This window comes from Diachasma alloeum, unplaced genomic scaffold (genome assembly GCF_001412515.2).
Source record: "Diachasma alloeum isolate Michigan unplaced genomic scaffold, Dall2.0 Dall_scaffold_00362, whole genome shotgun sequence".
NCBI classification, from domain to species: domain Eukaryota; kingdom Metazoa; phylum Arthropoda; class Insecta; order Hymenoptera; family Braconidae; genus Diachasma; species Diachasma alloeum.
Genome location: NW_021680501.1, coordinates 568806 through 583955, shown reverse-complemented (window position 1 = coordinate 583955; position 15150 = coordinate 568806). Strand labels below are relative to the sequence as shown.

At 40.2% G+C, this 15150-nt stretch overlaps 1 protein-coding gene across 5 annotated transcripts in view; it reads left to right on the top strand.

The window, feature by feature from the left end:
• The window catches only part of LOC107041345, a 71956-nt gene that overhangs the window by 14877 nt on the left and 41929 nt on the right, over positions 1–15150 (top strand). For 3 of the 5 annotated variants that reach the window (XM_015261856.1, XM_015261853.1, XM_015261854.1), the window contains exons 1-2: positions 8330–8408; positions 9460–10120. The exons of 1 other annotated variant lie outside the window; for it this stretch is intronic. In XM_015261856.1, coding sequence (XP_015117342.1) covers positions 9656–10120 — 465 coding nt within the window. In that variant the 5' untranslated portion in view covers positions 8330–8408; positions 9460–9655. Of the gene's footprint in view, positions 1–8329; positions 8409–9459; positions 10121–15150 lie in introns of those variants that run through there. One more of the 5 variants, XM_015261855.1, reaches the window with a different exon arrangement.

Sequence of the window (15150 nt, the reverse complement as noted above, 5' to 3'; positions counted from 1 at the left end):
CCGCCGCTCTAAGAAAATGGAGAAATCAAATATTGGGAATTTCACGAGAGAGAAGAAGTGTAGGACCAGTGAAGAATGCCCAGCAGGTAATTTAGGTGATGGTGAAGAGGCCGGTTTCAGCTTTTCCACTCACACTGCACCCTCTCGGAAAACCCACACATAAGTGCCTTTCTCTCCTCGGGAAGCCCACTGGGACCTCCACCTAACTATCCACCCCGGAGGCTCTCTCACACTGGAACGACAACGCTCCGAGACCAGTTAGTAAATATTACTTAATGTTATTACCTGTCCACGTGACACATCATCCGGGGATTAACCGAGAGATGCGATTGGATGTGAAATTTTTATTAACTATAATGTATAAGTTAATAATTAGTCATGATGATAATTTATTAATAATTAATAACTATTATTTAGGAATGTCAATTTTTTCCTTTTATTTCATAAGATTTTTGAAAAAATGCGCTCATGATTTTTTAAAAATTTGAATAACGAAAATTTATATTTGCTGCTATATTTCATGGATTTTATAAATTATTAACAGGCCTGGGGTGTAGAAAAAAACTGCTGAAATGGGGGAAAAACTTCGTGTCATGAATTCTCAGTGAAAGAGGGGATGGAAAAATCTGAAAGATCGCTTAAAAAATTTGTTCATTTTAGGGAAACCGGGTGAAGCGAGCTGAGGGTGATTTGGAAAGGATAAATAATTTTCAGAAATGTTCGAACATGCGAGGTGGAGGCGCCGCCATGTTTGAAGCCCCATCCTACAGAGGGAGGGGGTATCCAAGATGGCGGCGCCTCCAGCTGTCAACCACCTCGTATTTTTGAACATCTCTTCAAGTTATTTGTCTACTTCAGACTACGTTCACTCCGCTTCATCTAATTTCTGGAAAGTGAACAAATTATTCAAGCAATCGTTCACATTTTTTCATTCACATTTGGAAAAGAATTCATGGCACAAAGTTTTTCCGGCACTTCAATCGTTTTTTTACTCCCGAGGCCCCTTAATAATTTACAAAATCCATGAAATACAGCAACAATCATGAATTTTCGTTATTGAAAATTTTAAAAATCGTGAGCGCATTTTTCTCTTAAATCTTATGAAAAAAAGGGGAAAAAATTGAAATTCCTTATGCAATCACTTTCATCCTTCATCATTGAACTCATTACACGATAGTTCAATCAATTCGTCAATTACCTGGCATTACCCGTCGCTCGCACTGAGGTGACACCATTTGGCCTTTTAACGGCGTTTTCCTATGCGGCTGTTCACTCGAGGGTTAAGTGTATGAAAGGGGGAAAATGCGTGCTGAGATGAAAGTGTCGTAAGGAGCAGCAGGGGTGCCCACTTGGCTTTTTTTATCCCTATATCGATGGCTCTCTACCACTTTTTCATCATCCTCCCTTTCCTGCGGACACCCTGAGGCGCACGCAAACCGCATCTCTGTCCTCTGCGTCATAAAATCGGGATTTTTATTTTGTTGAGGACCTGGGGAAGGCGGAGGGAGGAGGGGAGGAGGGGCGGTAGAAATATCGATAATATATTGTATTTTAAAAACGTCGCATTTCGTTATAATCCCTTCCTTGACCCTTCGTGACGCAGCGCCCGACCTGTCTCGATGATCTTCGCTGCAAATTTAAGCGGGCATAAAACAGTTTTCACGTTAAATTCTTCCTCCTCTGTACTCTCCCCCGCCCCTCCCCCCTACCCGCCAGGTTTCATCTAGTGTTTCTTTCTCAACGGGTTCTCCGGCTAAGGAGTCGAGTTAAGAAGGACTCGCGCCGTTTTCATTTATTTCTGCTAATAAAATGAGAAAATGGGGTTCCGTATTCTGGAGTTGTATTTACGTTTGATATTAAGGGGGATGAAAATTAAGGGGGTTTAATGTGAAAGAATACTGAGTTGAATATTTTCTCCTGAAGTGTCCTGGGAATCGGCGTTTTTAGAACTTGGCAGAATAGTAAAAAAAAATTATTTATAGCCCCTCTGAGAAAATAGTGGTAGATTGCAATTATTCAAGATGATGACAGTGTTTTCAGGACGAACAAACGACGAACAAACGATTCCTTAGGAGGAACAAACAAAACAAAGACTTTTAATATGTAAGAGGGGCTACACGAGCGGCTGTTTATAGCCCCTCATACAGCCCCGCTGAGAAAATAGTGGTCGATTGCAATTATTCACGATGATGGCAGTGTTTTCAGGACGAACAAACGATTCCTTAGGAGGAGCAAATAAAACAAACACTTTTCATATGTAAGAGGGGCTACACGAGGGGCTGTTTATAGCCCCTCATACAGTCCCTCTGAGAAAATAGTGGTAAATTGCAATTATTCAAGATAATGGCAGTGTTTTCAGGACGAACAAACGACAAAAAAACGATTCCTTAGGAGGAACAAATAAAACAAAGACTTTTAATATGTAAGAGGGGCTACATGAGCGGCTGTTTATAGCCCCTCATACAGCCCCGCTGAGAAAATAGTGGTCGATTGCAATTATTCACGATGATGGCAGTGTTTTCAGGACGAACAAACGACGAACAAACGATTCCTTAGGAGGAACAAATAAAACAAAGACTTTTAATATGTAAGAGGGGGTACACGAGGGGCTGTTTATAGCCCCTCATACAGCCCCTCTGAGAAAATAGTGGTAGATTGCAATTATTCAAGATAATGGCAGTGTTTTCAGGACGAACAAACGACAAAAAAACGATTCCTTAGGAGGAACAAACAAAACAAAGACTTTTAATATGTAAGAGGGGGTACACGAGGGGCTGTTTATAGCCCCTCATACAGCCCCTCTGAGAAAATAGTGGTAGATTGCAATTATTCACGATGATGACAGTGTTTTCAGGACGAACAAACGATTCCTTAGGAGGAACAAACAAAACAAAGACTTTTAATATGTAAGAGGGGCTACACGAGGGGCTGTTTATAGCCCCTCATACAACCCCTCTGAGAAAATAGTGGTAGATTGCAATTATTCACGATGATGACAGTGTTTTCAGGACGAACAAACGATTCCTTAGGAGGAACAAACAAAACAAAGACTTTTCATATGTAAGAGGGGCTACACGAGGGACTGTTTATAGCCCCTCATACAGCCCCTCTGAGAAAATAGTGGTAGATTGCAATCATTCAAGATAATGACAGTGTTTTCAGGACGAACAAACGACGAACAAACGATTCCTTAGGAGGAACAAACAAAACAAAGACTTCATATGTAAGAGGGGCCGCACAAGAGGCTATTTACAGCCCCGTCAGTCTTCCATAAGTTGCTCTAAATTCATAAAAAGCGTTATGAAGCAATAAGAAATTATTTAAACAAATATCCGTAAACAATAATATGATTTATTCAAAAGAAACGCGATGGAGCTTTTAAAATTTGGTAATTCAAGGCTTGGATCAAGCCTTGTGAACTGAGCCTGAAACGAGGTTATTATTTTGGGGCTGAAGGAGGGCTGCCCCAAGGCTGAACCCCAGCCCTGATTGAGCATTTCCAAGCCTCGGTCTGGGGCTTGATTAGCCCTGTTTCTATGGTCGATACCTACCTGGCAATTAGATCTCATTATTTTCACGGTTAATGATTCTCTCCGCGGCCGATCTTGAATCAAGACATTTTTATTCACAAAAATGTTATAGCGAAATGGAAAAAAATCCTGAAAAATACTTCCACAAAGGGCACATTGCGAAAATAAAAATGTCGAGTTCCAAGAGCATGAGAAAAATCGTCGGTATCTTTGCACGCGGTCTTTGGGACAGTCTAACTCACTCGAGTCTCTCTCTCACTTGCATGTTAGCCAGTGCCAGAGGGAATGCCTTTTCCAACACAAAAGGGATTACTCATAGCTCAACGTCCACCCGTTGAGTTGTTTGTGTATATACTATTCACTATGGGGGATAATCTGTAAACGTTGTACGAGGGGTTGTATATGTACAATTGGTAAACAGTACGGGTGCATGTGTGGGATCCGTGTCTCTTCAGTTTTACTCATTGGGTTTCAATCCATTGAGACTGGCGTGTAGCAGGGGATTAATTTGATATTCCAGGGGTAATTTGATCCGGTTTCTTCGTTTCAACTGATCCCCTCAGTTTAATTATAATTTTTCAATCAAATTGAAAACTGAAACATTAAAAATTCTACTATTTTCATCAATGCTGGGATAATTCAGCAGCGAAGTGGTAAAACGGTTCAAGTCAATTTTGACTATTGACCTGTTTTCAATGAATATCTCGGAATCTAAGGGAGGTAGCAAAAGTTTTGTTATAATCTTTTTTATAGAGCTGATTAAGAGCTACAATAAATGTGATCACGAAAATTTCGCTATCTCCCTTGGATTCGGAAATATCCCTCAAAAACTCAACTGGGAGATGAGGCGACTTAAACCGGTTTACCACTCCGCTGAATTATCTCATTTATTTTGAGAAGATGACGTGATCGAGGGTTCTTATCTACGTCATCAAAAAGCCGAGAAAAAATCGTATGAAATGAAAAAAAAAGTCGTCGATTTTGGCCCAGCACTTCCGGAGAAACAGCGAAAAAAGAATTTGAAAAATGAAACGTTTTTCGCTCGTATCTTCGGATCTACTGGGGCAAAATAGGCGATTTTTTTTTTGATTTTGGATAATTTTCTCCGATCTTTCGAATGGCGCAGCTTAGAATTCCCCATCTAGCCGGGGTTCGAAAGGATGTTTTGAAGATTATTTATTTTTTATGGATAAAATTATGTAATGAGTATTTTCAATGACGCATACACGTCCCAATTATTCCAGGTGAATAATCTCGGCGCGTGGTTACGCATCAAGTAGTCAGAGACTCGATAAATCCAGTGAGATAGTAGTAAAGTCACGGATTAGTCAGGCATTGAGTTGATCATTTCCCTCCCTCGCCCCCGACCCGGAAATTTTTTTCCAAGTTTAATATTGCACCGGAGAAAATAGTGAAAAGGACATTATTGATTGAAAAATTCCTGGGATTAGCGAGATTCTCGAGATAAATCCATGAATACAGTTATATTAAATAAGCCTTGGCATTGGGTATACCCGGGGCTCGGGGCAGCCTCCGATATGTTTGTTGCGCGCGCAACAGAGTCCCCAGACAGAATTTTCTACCTTCCCACTCCTCTGGGTTCTTCCATCCCCTTTGCCACCTCGTTTCAACTATCCAACCCGCTATCCACCTCTAACCTCATCTCCAGTCCTCTGGCCATCCCTGTACGCTTCATCGAGCAGCTACTCCCGGGACTAGGGACTAGATTTTTAGGAGATTCTTCGTTAAGTACGTGCCATGAAATGAAGACTCAATTTTTTTTGCTTTTAAGACGAGAAAACATAACTAGAAAAACCGTGGAATTTATTTTTTTCAGAACGTGGAGTAAAATATTGTTTTGAAGAATCTGAAGATATTTTCGTTGAGAAGTTGAGAAAAAAACGAATTTTAGGTTTAAAAAATCGTACGAATAATCGCCATCTGTTTCGAAAAATGAAAAACGCAATTTTTTGAATTTTTTAAATATTTAATATGAAAATTTTTCTGGTAATGTAGGTTGAAATATTCATTTGAAAAATGTGAAAATATTTCTCATTGAAAAGCTGAGAAGAAAAAAGAATTTTGTTTAAAAAATCATAAAAATAATCGTCAACTGTTTAGAAAAATGAAAAACATGATTTTTTGAAAATAATAAAAAATATTATCAACAATTATAAAGAAAGCGCGAAGAATTTTTTAAAATTCACTCTATCTTCGTGAGAAGAGGCTCAAAAAATCCAGAATCGTAGGAGAGGAAGGGAATTTTCTATAAAATCGCATTGTCAATCGATGCCCCCCTTTCAAAAAATGAATACAAATTTATAATGCATTCCCCCGAAGAATGGAGAATACCTCCAATGCCTCATGAATGCCGACCTCAAAAATACTTCATCATCTCCCTATTTAAAACCCCCTCCCCCTGCCGCACTCATGGAAAGCCCTCTCAGCCCCCACCGGAATTCTACTGTCGAGCGGCATCCAAGTAGCCGTGCGTCATGCTCACTAGTGAGTGGTTCTCTTCCGTGGAAAATCCAAGAACAACAGGAGCAACGGAGACCGAAAAAGCCCGTACCCACATTTCTCCCTCAACCGAATGCTTGCAATGAGAGAGGGTCAATGGCCCCCGGCCGAGAGCCCCTCCGACCTCATAACAACTCTCAAAGAGTCTCCAAAACATCTCACGAAATAGCCTCGAGTCATCGCATTCTCAATTCTCTCCTACACTGAAAAATAACAAGAATTCAAAATGAAAAACAAAAACAACAGCTTCGCCACATAAAAATTATTTTCTTTCTCTGTTCAAGAAAACAAAATAAACCCTGAATTATAAATTATGAATATTAATATCAATACGATTTGAAGTTGAAAAAAATACCCTCAAGTATAAATCAACCTATAACACACATAAAAATTTTCTTTCTCTGTTTAAGAAAACAAAAAAAACCTTGAATTATAAATTATCAATATTAATATCAATACGATTTGAAGTTGAAAAAAATACCCTCAAGTATAAATAAACCTATAACACACAAAAATTTTCTTTCTCTGTTCAAGAAAACAAAAAAAACCTTGAATTATAAATTATTAATATTAATATCAATACGATTTGAAGTTGAAAAAAATACCCTCAAGTATAAATCAACCTATAACACACATAAAAATTTTCTTTCTCTGTTCAGGAAAACAAAAAAAACCTTGAATTATAAATTATCAATATTAATATCAATACGATTTAAAGTAGAAAAAAATACTCTAAAGTATAAATAAACCTATAACACATAAAAATTTTCTTTCTCTGTTCAGGAAAACAAAAAAAACCTTGAATTATAAATTATCAATATTAATATCAATACGATTTAAAGTAGAAAAAAATACTCTAAAGTATAAATAAACCTATAACACATAAAAATTTTCTTTCTCTGTTCAAGAAAACAAAATAAAACTTGAATTATAAATTATCAATATTAATATCAATACGATTTGAAGTTCAAAAACAACCCTCAAGTATAAATAAACCTATAACACACATAAAAATTTTCTTTCTCTGTTCAGGAAAACAAAAAAAACCTTGAATTATAAATTATTAATATTAATATCAATAAGATTTGAAGTTGAAAAAAATACCCTCAAGTATAAATCAACCTATAACACACATAAAAATTTTCTTTCTCTGTTCAAGAAAACAAAATAAACCTTAAATTATAAATTATCAATATTAATATCAATACGATTTAAAGTTGAAAAAAATTCCCTCAAATATAAATAAATAAAGTATATTAATCTCCAACAAAAATATTTTTCAACTCAACTAAAACTAAATTTCATAGAGACGCCCAAAACAAATCACCAACTCAAAAAAACAAATACCTCTTTTCATCAAGCATTTTCAAACCTTGAAAGTTTAATTTGCCAACAGTAAACAGTATAAGTTTTCGTACATAAGACTCAGGTTACATTATATTTTTACCACCACTTATCCAGGAATTCATTAAAAATTGCAAGAGAGTTTTATTGAGTCTGGCCAAATAATTCGCGGACATTCCTTCTCAACAAGAAAAAATTAATCGGCTTTTTTTACCGGCCCTCCGTCGATAACACAGCGCGCGCCGTCGATAACCCCCCGCCCCCCTCCAATCCAGCCGTTTTCATCGGAAAGTGGTGGGGGATTGTTATTGATCCCTCACTTTGTACATTCGCATCGTCTCGTCGAGCCTCCGCGACACACACACACACACACACACACATCGGGAGAAGCCTCCGAGTGTCTCCGAACAGAACCGAAAACACGAGATCCTACGATTGGTCGTCGGCCCGGTCTCGCCGGAGAGAAATACAGAACAGAATATAACAGAACAGAAAAGATCGGAACCGGGCGGCGGGCGGTTGGCGGTGGCGGGGGTGGCGGCGGAGGGGGGGAGGTACGACGACCGTGTCGCCACCCTTGGGTTTACTCAGTGCGTGGAAAGCGGCCGGCCGGCGCGCATCGTCCGTGTGTCCTCTCCCCCGGAGACATTCGATATCTGACTGATAATCTCCGTTGATTCGGAATTTCATCGGTTCAATTGATCAATTGAAATTGACTTGGGGCGTCTCGGCTGAGCGAGACGGGGCTGTTCTTTTTCTTTGAATAATAAAATAAAGTTGCGCGGCACCGGGCCTTCGGCGGGCCCGGCTGCCCCTCACCCTCTTCTCCATATCCTCCCTTCCTCCACCCCCCCTACCCCCCTCTGATTGTCCACCCCCTTTCACCGTTTCAATGAGGATAATGATGTGCTTTTGAAATTGTGGATGACAATTTTTAGTGACGCGATGATGCCTCGTGGCGAGACCACGAGCGTCGAGTGCGCGAGACTCCTTACTGGGGTGCCAGGAGTTTCGGTGAGATTTTTCGGGGGGTGGCGGGCTTTTAGGATTGAGAATTATATACGGGAGAGAAATTTTGTGTGGAGATGCCGCGTGGGGCGGCTGACCCTCGTGTTTCCTTTTCTACTTTGTGATAATGGATTCTAGTCGGACATTCATAACTAATGATACAACGATGCAATTTTCATTTGTCAAGAGTCATTTTGTAGAACGAAAAAATATCTTTGGAATTGAAGACTAAAAATCACCATTCACTCTGTGAAACTCGAGTTATTGAAGATTAAAAACAGGAAATTTTGGTTTTTTCAGTTTTTAGTTACGCTGACCCGTTTTGCCCCATTATTTTTTGAGAATTTGCTGAAATAAATTTCGACGAATGAAAAAATTTTCAGCCGTATTTTTATTACCCCGGGGCAAAATGGGTCGTTTTTTAAAAAAACATCTTTAACTGAAATGGACATCAAATTTTGATTTAGCATGTACTTTATGCGAAAATTGTAGAAAAAAAATTGTTTTGAAAAAGAGATATTTTCATTTGAGTATTTTTTGTTGAATATGTCAAGCGTACTGACCCGCCGCGAGACCTTGAGCCCGTAGACTTTTTGTTTTGATGATATGCACGTTTTTAATTGATGTCCATCTCCCGCCGTTGATCACGAGTGTCTCTATGATGTCGAAGACCGACCCCCACCAATCAATTACCAAATTTTGCAATCACCGGATAAAAGAAAATTGGGAAGCCTCTTAATACCGGCTGTCATTTATTCCTATCTTATCACTCGTCTCCGCATGCACATAAATACCCACAAACACGGGAGAAAATGAAATAAAAACTGCATGCTCTGTACACACACACACACACATATACTATTTACCAACGACATACGAGAGATTTCCGGGTTCCGTCGGACTGTTGACTATCTCGTATTTCGCACTCTTCCCCGAAAGCTATTAAAATTCTATTATTCTTCCAATTACCGTATTTTCGAGGCGCGAAAACAGCTCGCGCGTTTTTCCCCCCAATTTCCGTTTATTCTCCGGTGTAAATTGACGTGCAACACTCCAGGTGACTCGCGGTGGACGGGACAAGCGGAGAAAATGCCCCAGGGTAACGAGAAAATTGGAGAAATGAGGCTGCATAGAGATGATAATAACGAAAAATTTTGTGAAGAAAAAGACACATATTGTGAAATGAACCGAGTGAGAGTGAAATAAAAGAGAAAAACGAAAGTGTTAATTTCCTTAATTTATGATCATCTCGAATGGTTGAAGGGGGAAAAAACGGAAAGCGCGAGCGGCGTCGACGAAAGAGACGAAAACCCGAGGAGACGCGTCAGCGGAACGCAAAACTGGCGTCGTTAACGCACGAGTCACGGGGGACTCGGACCCGTCGACGCACCAACGGCGGTTCACTCTCGAGTCGCGGTAGTGCAGGGATGCAGTGCGGCCTTTGCGCCGTACTCGCTGGGCTATTCAGACGCGCCATGTGCATAGCCGGCAGCAGACGGGGCTCCGGTGAGTCTTGCTATCAAGAATTGACCACTGAACAACAGGTTATGATTGATCAGAAGACGTGCGAGGTCGGGGTCACAATCACCAGCGCTACCCCGGAGAGAACGGGCTCTTTCACGCACAGATGTGTACGGGATGTCATTCCTGAGGTGAGATTCCATGAGCATGAAAAAACTGGGGCGACTTCAGTTGTTGTTATTTCGTTTGTGGCGAAAGTAAGTTTTATTGATGAATTTTTAGTTTTTTTTTTCATGGAACACCCAAAGAAAAAGTACTGATTCAAGTCGACGTCGGTTTGATTCTAACCGATTTTCGGCTTGATTCAGAGCGAGCCACTCGGACTAGGCCAATCCGAATGCCGGGTCTGATATAAGTCGAAAAGTGGTTTATTTCAAGGAGAAACGGGTCGAGCCGACATCGGTTTGAATTAAGCCGAAAAATCGGTTTGAATCACACTGAAAAATTGGCTTGAATCAAACCGACAAATTGGTTTGAATCGAACCGGTTTGTCGGTTTGATTCAGGTCGATTTTTCGGTTTGATTCAAACCGATTTGTCGGTTTGATTCAAGCCGATTTTTTAGTGTGATTCAAACCGATTTTTCGGCTTAATTCAAACCGATGTCAGCTGGCCCCGTTTCTACTTGAAATAAATCACTTTTCTACTTCTATCAGACCCGGCATTCGGATTGGCCAAGTCCGAGTGGCTCGGTCTGATTCAAGTCGAAAAATCGAATTGAATAAGACCGATATTCTGGTTTGCATCTGTCCGAGTCCGACTTGATTCATGCCGTCAATTCAAAATGAAACAAGTCGATGCCCGGCATGATTCAGTCCGACTTGATTCGACCGATTTTTCGGTCTGATTCACACCGACTTTTTTTGGGTGAAATAAGTTGATTGTGTGAGGGAGATTTCAGGCAATATTGGAAAATGTGAGGCCTTGTATGAGCGATGAATGTTAATTAAGTAAAAAATGGTAGCGCGTCAGCCTATTGTACGAGAGGCCCATATTTTTCACGAAAATATATCCTACGGATTTTGATCGGTAATAAGAAATTCTGCCTTAGCGGCGATTCTCACAACGGGGGAGCCTAGACTGGGCCGGACAGTCCGAAAATGACGCTGTGAAATGGTCTAACCCTCTAAGATAAAAAGCGTAGTAGGGCGCTCGAGTGGGGACGCTGGCATTGCGCTTTGACGGCCGTAGAGTGGGGATATTGAAATGCCCCGTAGGGGGTCAAGTCGACTAGCTCTGAGCTGAGTTTTCGAAGAATATCTCCGAATCTAAGGGAGATGGCGAATTTTTTATAATAACCTTTTTTGTAGCTCTCAATTCGCTCTAGCAAAAAGGTTATAACAAAAATTTTGCTATTTGTCTTAGATTCCGAAATATTCCTTAAAAACTGACTAGCAGTCGAAATAGGGAAGTCATCGTTTACATCTCCACTTAATGGAAACGTGGCGAACTCCTCACCGTGTACCTGCATTATCAATCATACGCTCACGCTCACCCACATAATAAACCCGGCGCATTCCTTCTCATAGACGGCTAAAGGGAGTTGTCCTGCTGTGCATACAACACCCACTGGGCAGTAAATAAATTTGTTACGCTCTACCTCGTTCATGAAAATTTTTTCTCTACTCTGTTCCAATTTACAAGAAGCAAACCCAGCAAACCAAGAATTTTATTTCCCCCCATCGTAAAGTCATTTTTATTCTCACAATTAATATGTGCGATATCTCCTTTTTCATCTCTATTTTCATAAATCTCCGAGGGGGATGGATTACGACGCAGAAAACACCAATTTGCGAAACGATTAAATTGAGTTAATCAAGCGACAATTCTACAGATTCATCGGCCCACTTGGGTCTCCCACGCTCATCGATTTATAATTACCCGTTCTTTAACACAAGTTTTATCGATAATAATGGAGTGTCACGCGGACAAGAGAATTTCCGTTGTTGACGGAGTCGTTAAATCGTCGAGTTGATGATAAAAATCACGGAACTGTTGATTAACCCTGTGAGTTGTTTTTGATGTCAATGAATCCTATTAGTTTTCTATTAATAAACATTCCTAATGAGCTAATTGATTCGTCAGAACACGCCAGGAATTCAGTGGAGCGGGGGTGAGAGGCGGAGGATTGATTTAAAATTACAATCAACGCGTGACGACGTGCACTAGGCCCTGTGGTAGAAAATAACGGATAGGTCAGGCACGTTGGACGTGAATATGTATTCACTCGTGATATGTCGTAATGTACGCACACATCCAGGGGGGGGACTAAATCGCGGGAATATTTGAGAACGAGAGCTTGGCGAGAATAGAAGTTGCGATTTCACAGGGGCTCGCGTGTCGGTAGTCGGCACCTGCAGGTCGTGAGGAACTGAACAAAGTTGTAGGATTTTTTTTATTCTTGGAATATTTATGGCTCGGCGAGCTGGTGGGATTCAATGTTCAGGCACAAGTTTATCACGTCATGGAGAGGAATTGGAGCAAATGGGATAATTTAGGCAGATCAAGTTTCGAATTGAAGATTCTTTCAGAAATATTTTTTGCAGGAGTCGCATTTCAAGACTAATGCGTCATTGTTATTGCACACATTTTTTCAAAATTTTTGAAAAAAAAAACCTCTGTAGCTCAAAAATTGGAGGACCTGGACCATTTTTAATATTTTAAGCGTCTGCGGGATAAACGAACAATAAATAATTTTTTTTTTGCACTAATTATTCATTTTTAGACTAGGGGGCTGTGCTCACTTAACCTCACCCTCGTGATCCTTATTTTGACCGTCATGACCCTTTTTCTGACCGTCGTGACCATTATTTTGACCCTTGCGACCCTCAATATGACCTTTGTAATCCTTAATCTGACTCTTGTGATCCTCATTTGGACCCTTAATCTGACCCTCATTATAACCCTTTTAACTCTTATTCTGACCCTCATGATCCTTGTTCTGACCCTCACGACCTTTATTCTGACCCTCATGACCATTATTTTGACCCTTGCGACCCTCAATCTGACCTTTGTGATCCTTAATCTGACCCTTGTGATCCTCATTTGGACCCTTAATCTGACCCTCATTATAACCCTTGTAACTCTTATTCTGACCCTCATGATCCTTGTTCTGACCCTCACGACCTTTATTCTGACCCTCATGACCATTATTTGACCGTCGTGACCATTATTTTGACCCTTGCGACCCTCAATCTGACCTTTGTGATCCTTAATCTGACCCTTGTGATCCTCATTTGGACCCTTAATCTGACCCTCATTATAACCCTTGTAACTCTTATTCTGACCCTCATGATCCTTGTTCTGACCCTCATGACCATTATTTTGACCCTTGCGACCCTCAATCTGACCTTTGTGATCCTTAATCTGACCCTTGTGATCCTCATTTGGACCCTTAATCTGACCCTCATTATAACCCTTGTAACTCTTATTCTGACCCTCATGATCCTTGTTCTGACCCTCATGACAATTATTTTGACCCTTGCGACCCTCAATCTGACCTTGTGATCCTTAATCTGACCCTTGTGATCGTCATTTGAGGATTTTGCTCATTTTGAGCAGTCAATTTGTTTGAAAATTTCGAGGAAATGTTGGTCTTCTGTTACCCCTTAAGACACAAAAATTAAGGGTCCAAATGAGGATCATCGAGGTGATATGGTAGTTCCCTACTACGTCAATAAAATTCTATTAATATGGAAGAGTTACCCAAAATTGTTGTCAAATATCGAATTCATCTCTCTAATTGGATATACTCAGCAGTCCGTAATCCACTGTCATCCCCAGGACTCACCTCAATCCTCAAAGGTATCTCTCACCCATCCGAGCATTACATTATGCAGACTAACTCGATACCGAGCCTGAGACACGCATCCAGCTGTACCTCAAACTCGAGATACCTCGGTTAACCGCCGTGTTATGTACGCAGGGCCACAGTTCGCCGCTCGCTCGAGGAAAATAATGACTGGAAACAAGTGTAGACGAGTCATCCATTCAGGTGTACTCGTTCGTACTTAATGTCCACAGGTACATAATCAGGTATTCAGTATTCCCTCCCGACTCCCTCCAACTGTGACGCAATCCATCGATTAGGGTGACGTAGAGCCGTGTGTAGAAATGAAAAAAAAAGTGAATTTATTGTGGACGTTAAACTACTCCTCTCGGGTTTTCTGTTATTCATGCGCGGAGTTTAATTGGGTATTTATTCAAATTATCATCTTGGAAATTCATTTATCCTTGGGATTTCAGCGGTAAATGTCGCTTTGAAAATGATTTCTTGAATTGAAATTTTTTTTTACATTCGAAAAAAAGAAATTAAATTTGAAGAAAATGGGCATCAATTTTTTTGTTAGTAATCCATTCAAACTGAAATATGAATTGAATTCAGTAGCGAAGTGGGAAAACGGTTTAAGTCGACTTATCTCTTAGTTCAGTTTTTGACGAATATCTCCGAATCTAAAGGAGCTAATGGAATTTTTGTAATAACCTTTTTTCTGGAGCAAATTGGGTGCTACAAAAAAGGTCCAGATAATAATTTAGCTATCTCCCTTAGATTCCAAGATATTCACTAAAAACTGGGCAATAGTCAAAATCTACTTGAACCGTTTTACCACTTCGCTACTGAATTCGTGCACGGAGAGAAAAATACACCATAATTCCGTGAGAGTCCCTCCAAAAATTAGTGTGCTACTCACTAATGCTGGGACATAGCAGGGGGTCACCAGAAAATTCGTATGTGGCACTCTAAGTTTTACGGGCATCGCGCGAAGTAGTGGCGCAAGTCCCTCTAAAAATTGGGGTGCCACATTCGAATTTTTCGATGACCCCCTGTTATGTCCCAGCATTGATGAGTAGCACACTAATTTTTGAAACATTTTTTTCTCAGTGTGGAGTTAAAATTTACTTTCTTTCTTTTCAGATGGCATTTAATTTTTTTTTATATCAAGACTATTTTTATTTTCCAAAGTATTGCGAAAATGAGAAAGTTGATGAAAAAAAAAAATTAATAGGGATAAGTTTTTTATTATTACCTCATTTAAATTGAAGTGTGAATTTAATTTGAGGGGTAAAAATTTGTTTACTCAATTTTTGTTAGAATTCCACGATGATGCTATCACGAAGCTCTCATCGTTTCATTTTCATGATCATTTATTTATTCTTCTTGGAGATGAAAGGAGGTGCCGAACGATGGTTTGGCGGAGGGCCCGGGAGGGGCGGGGGGGGGGGGGGGG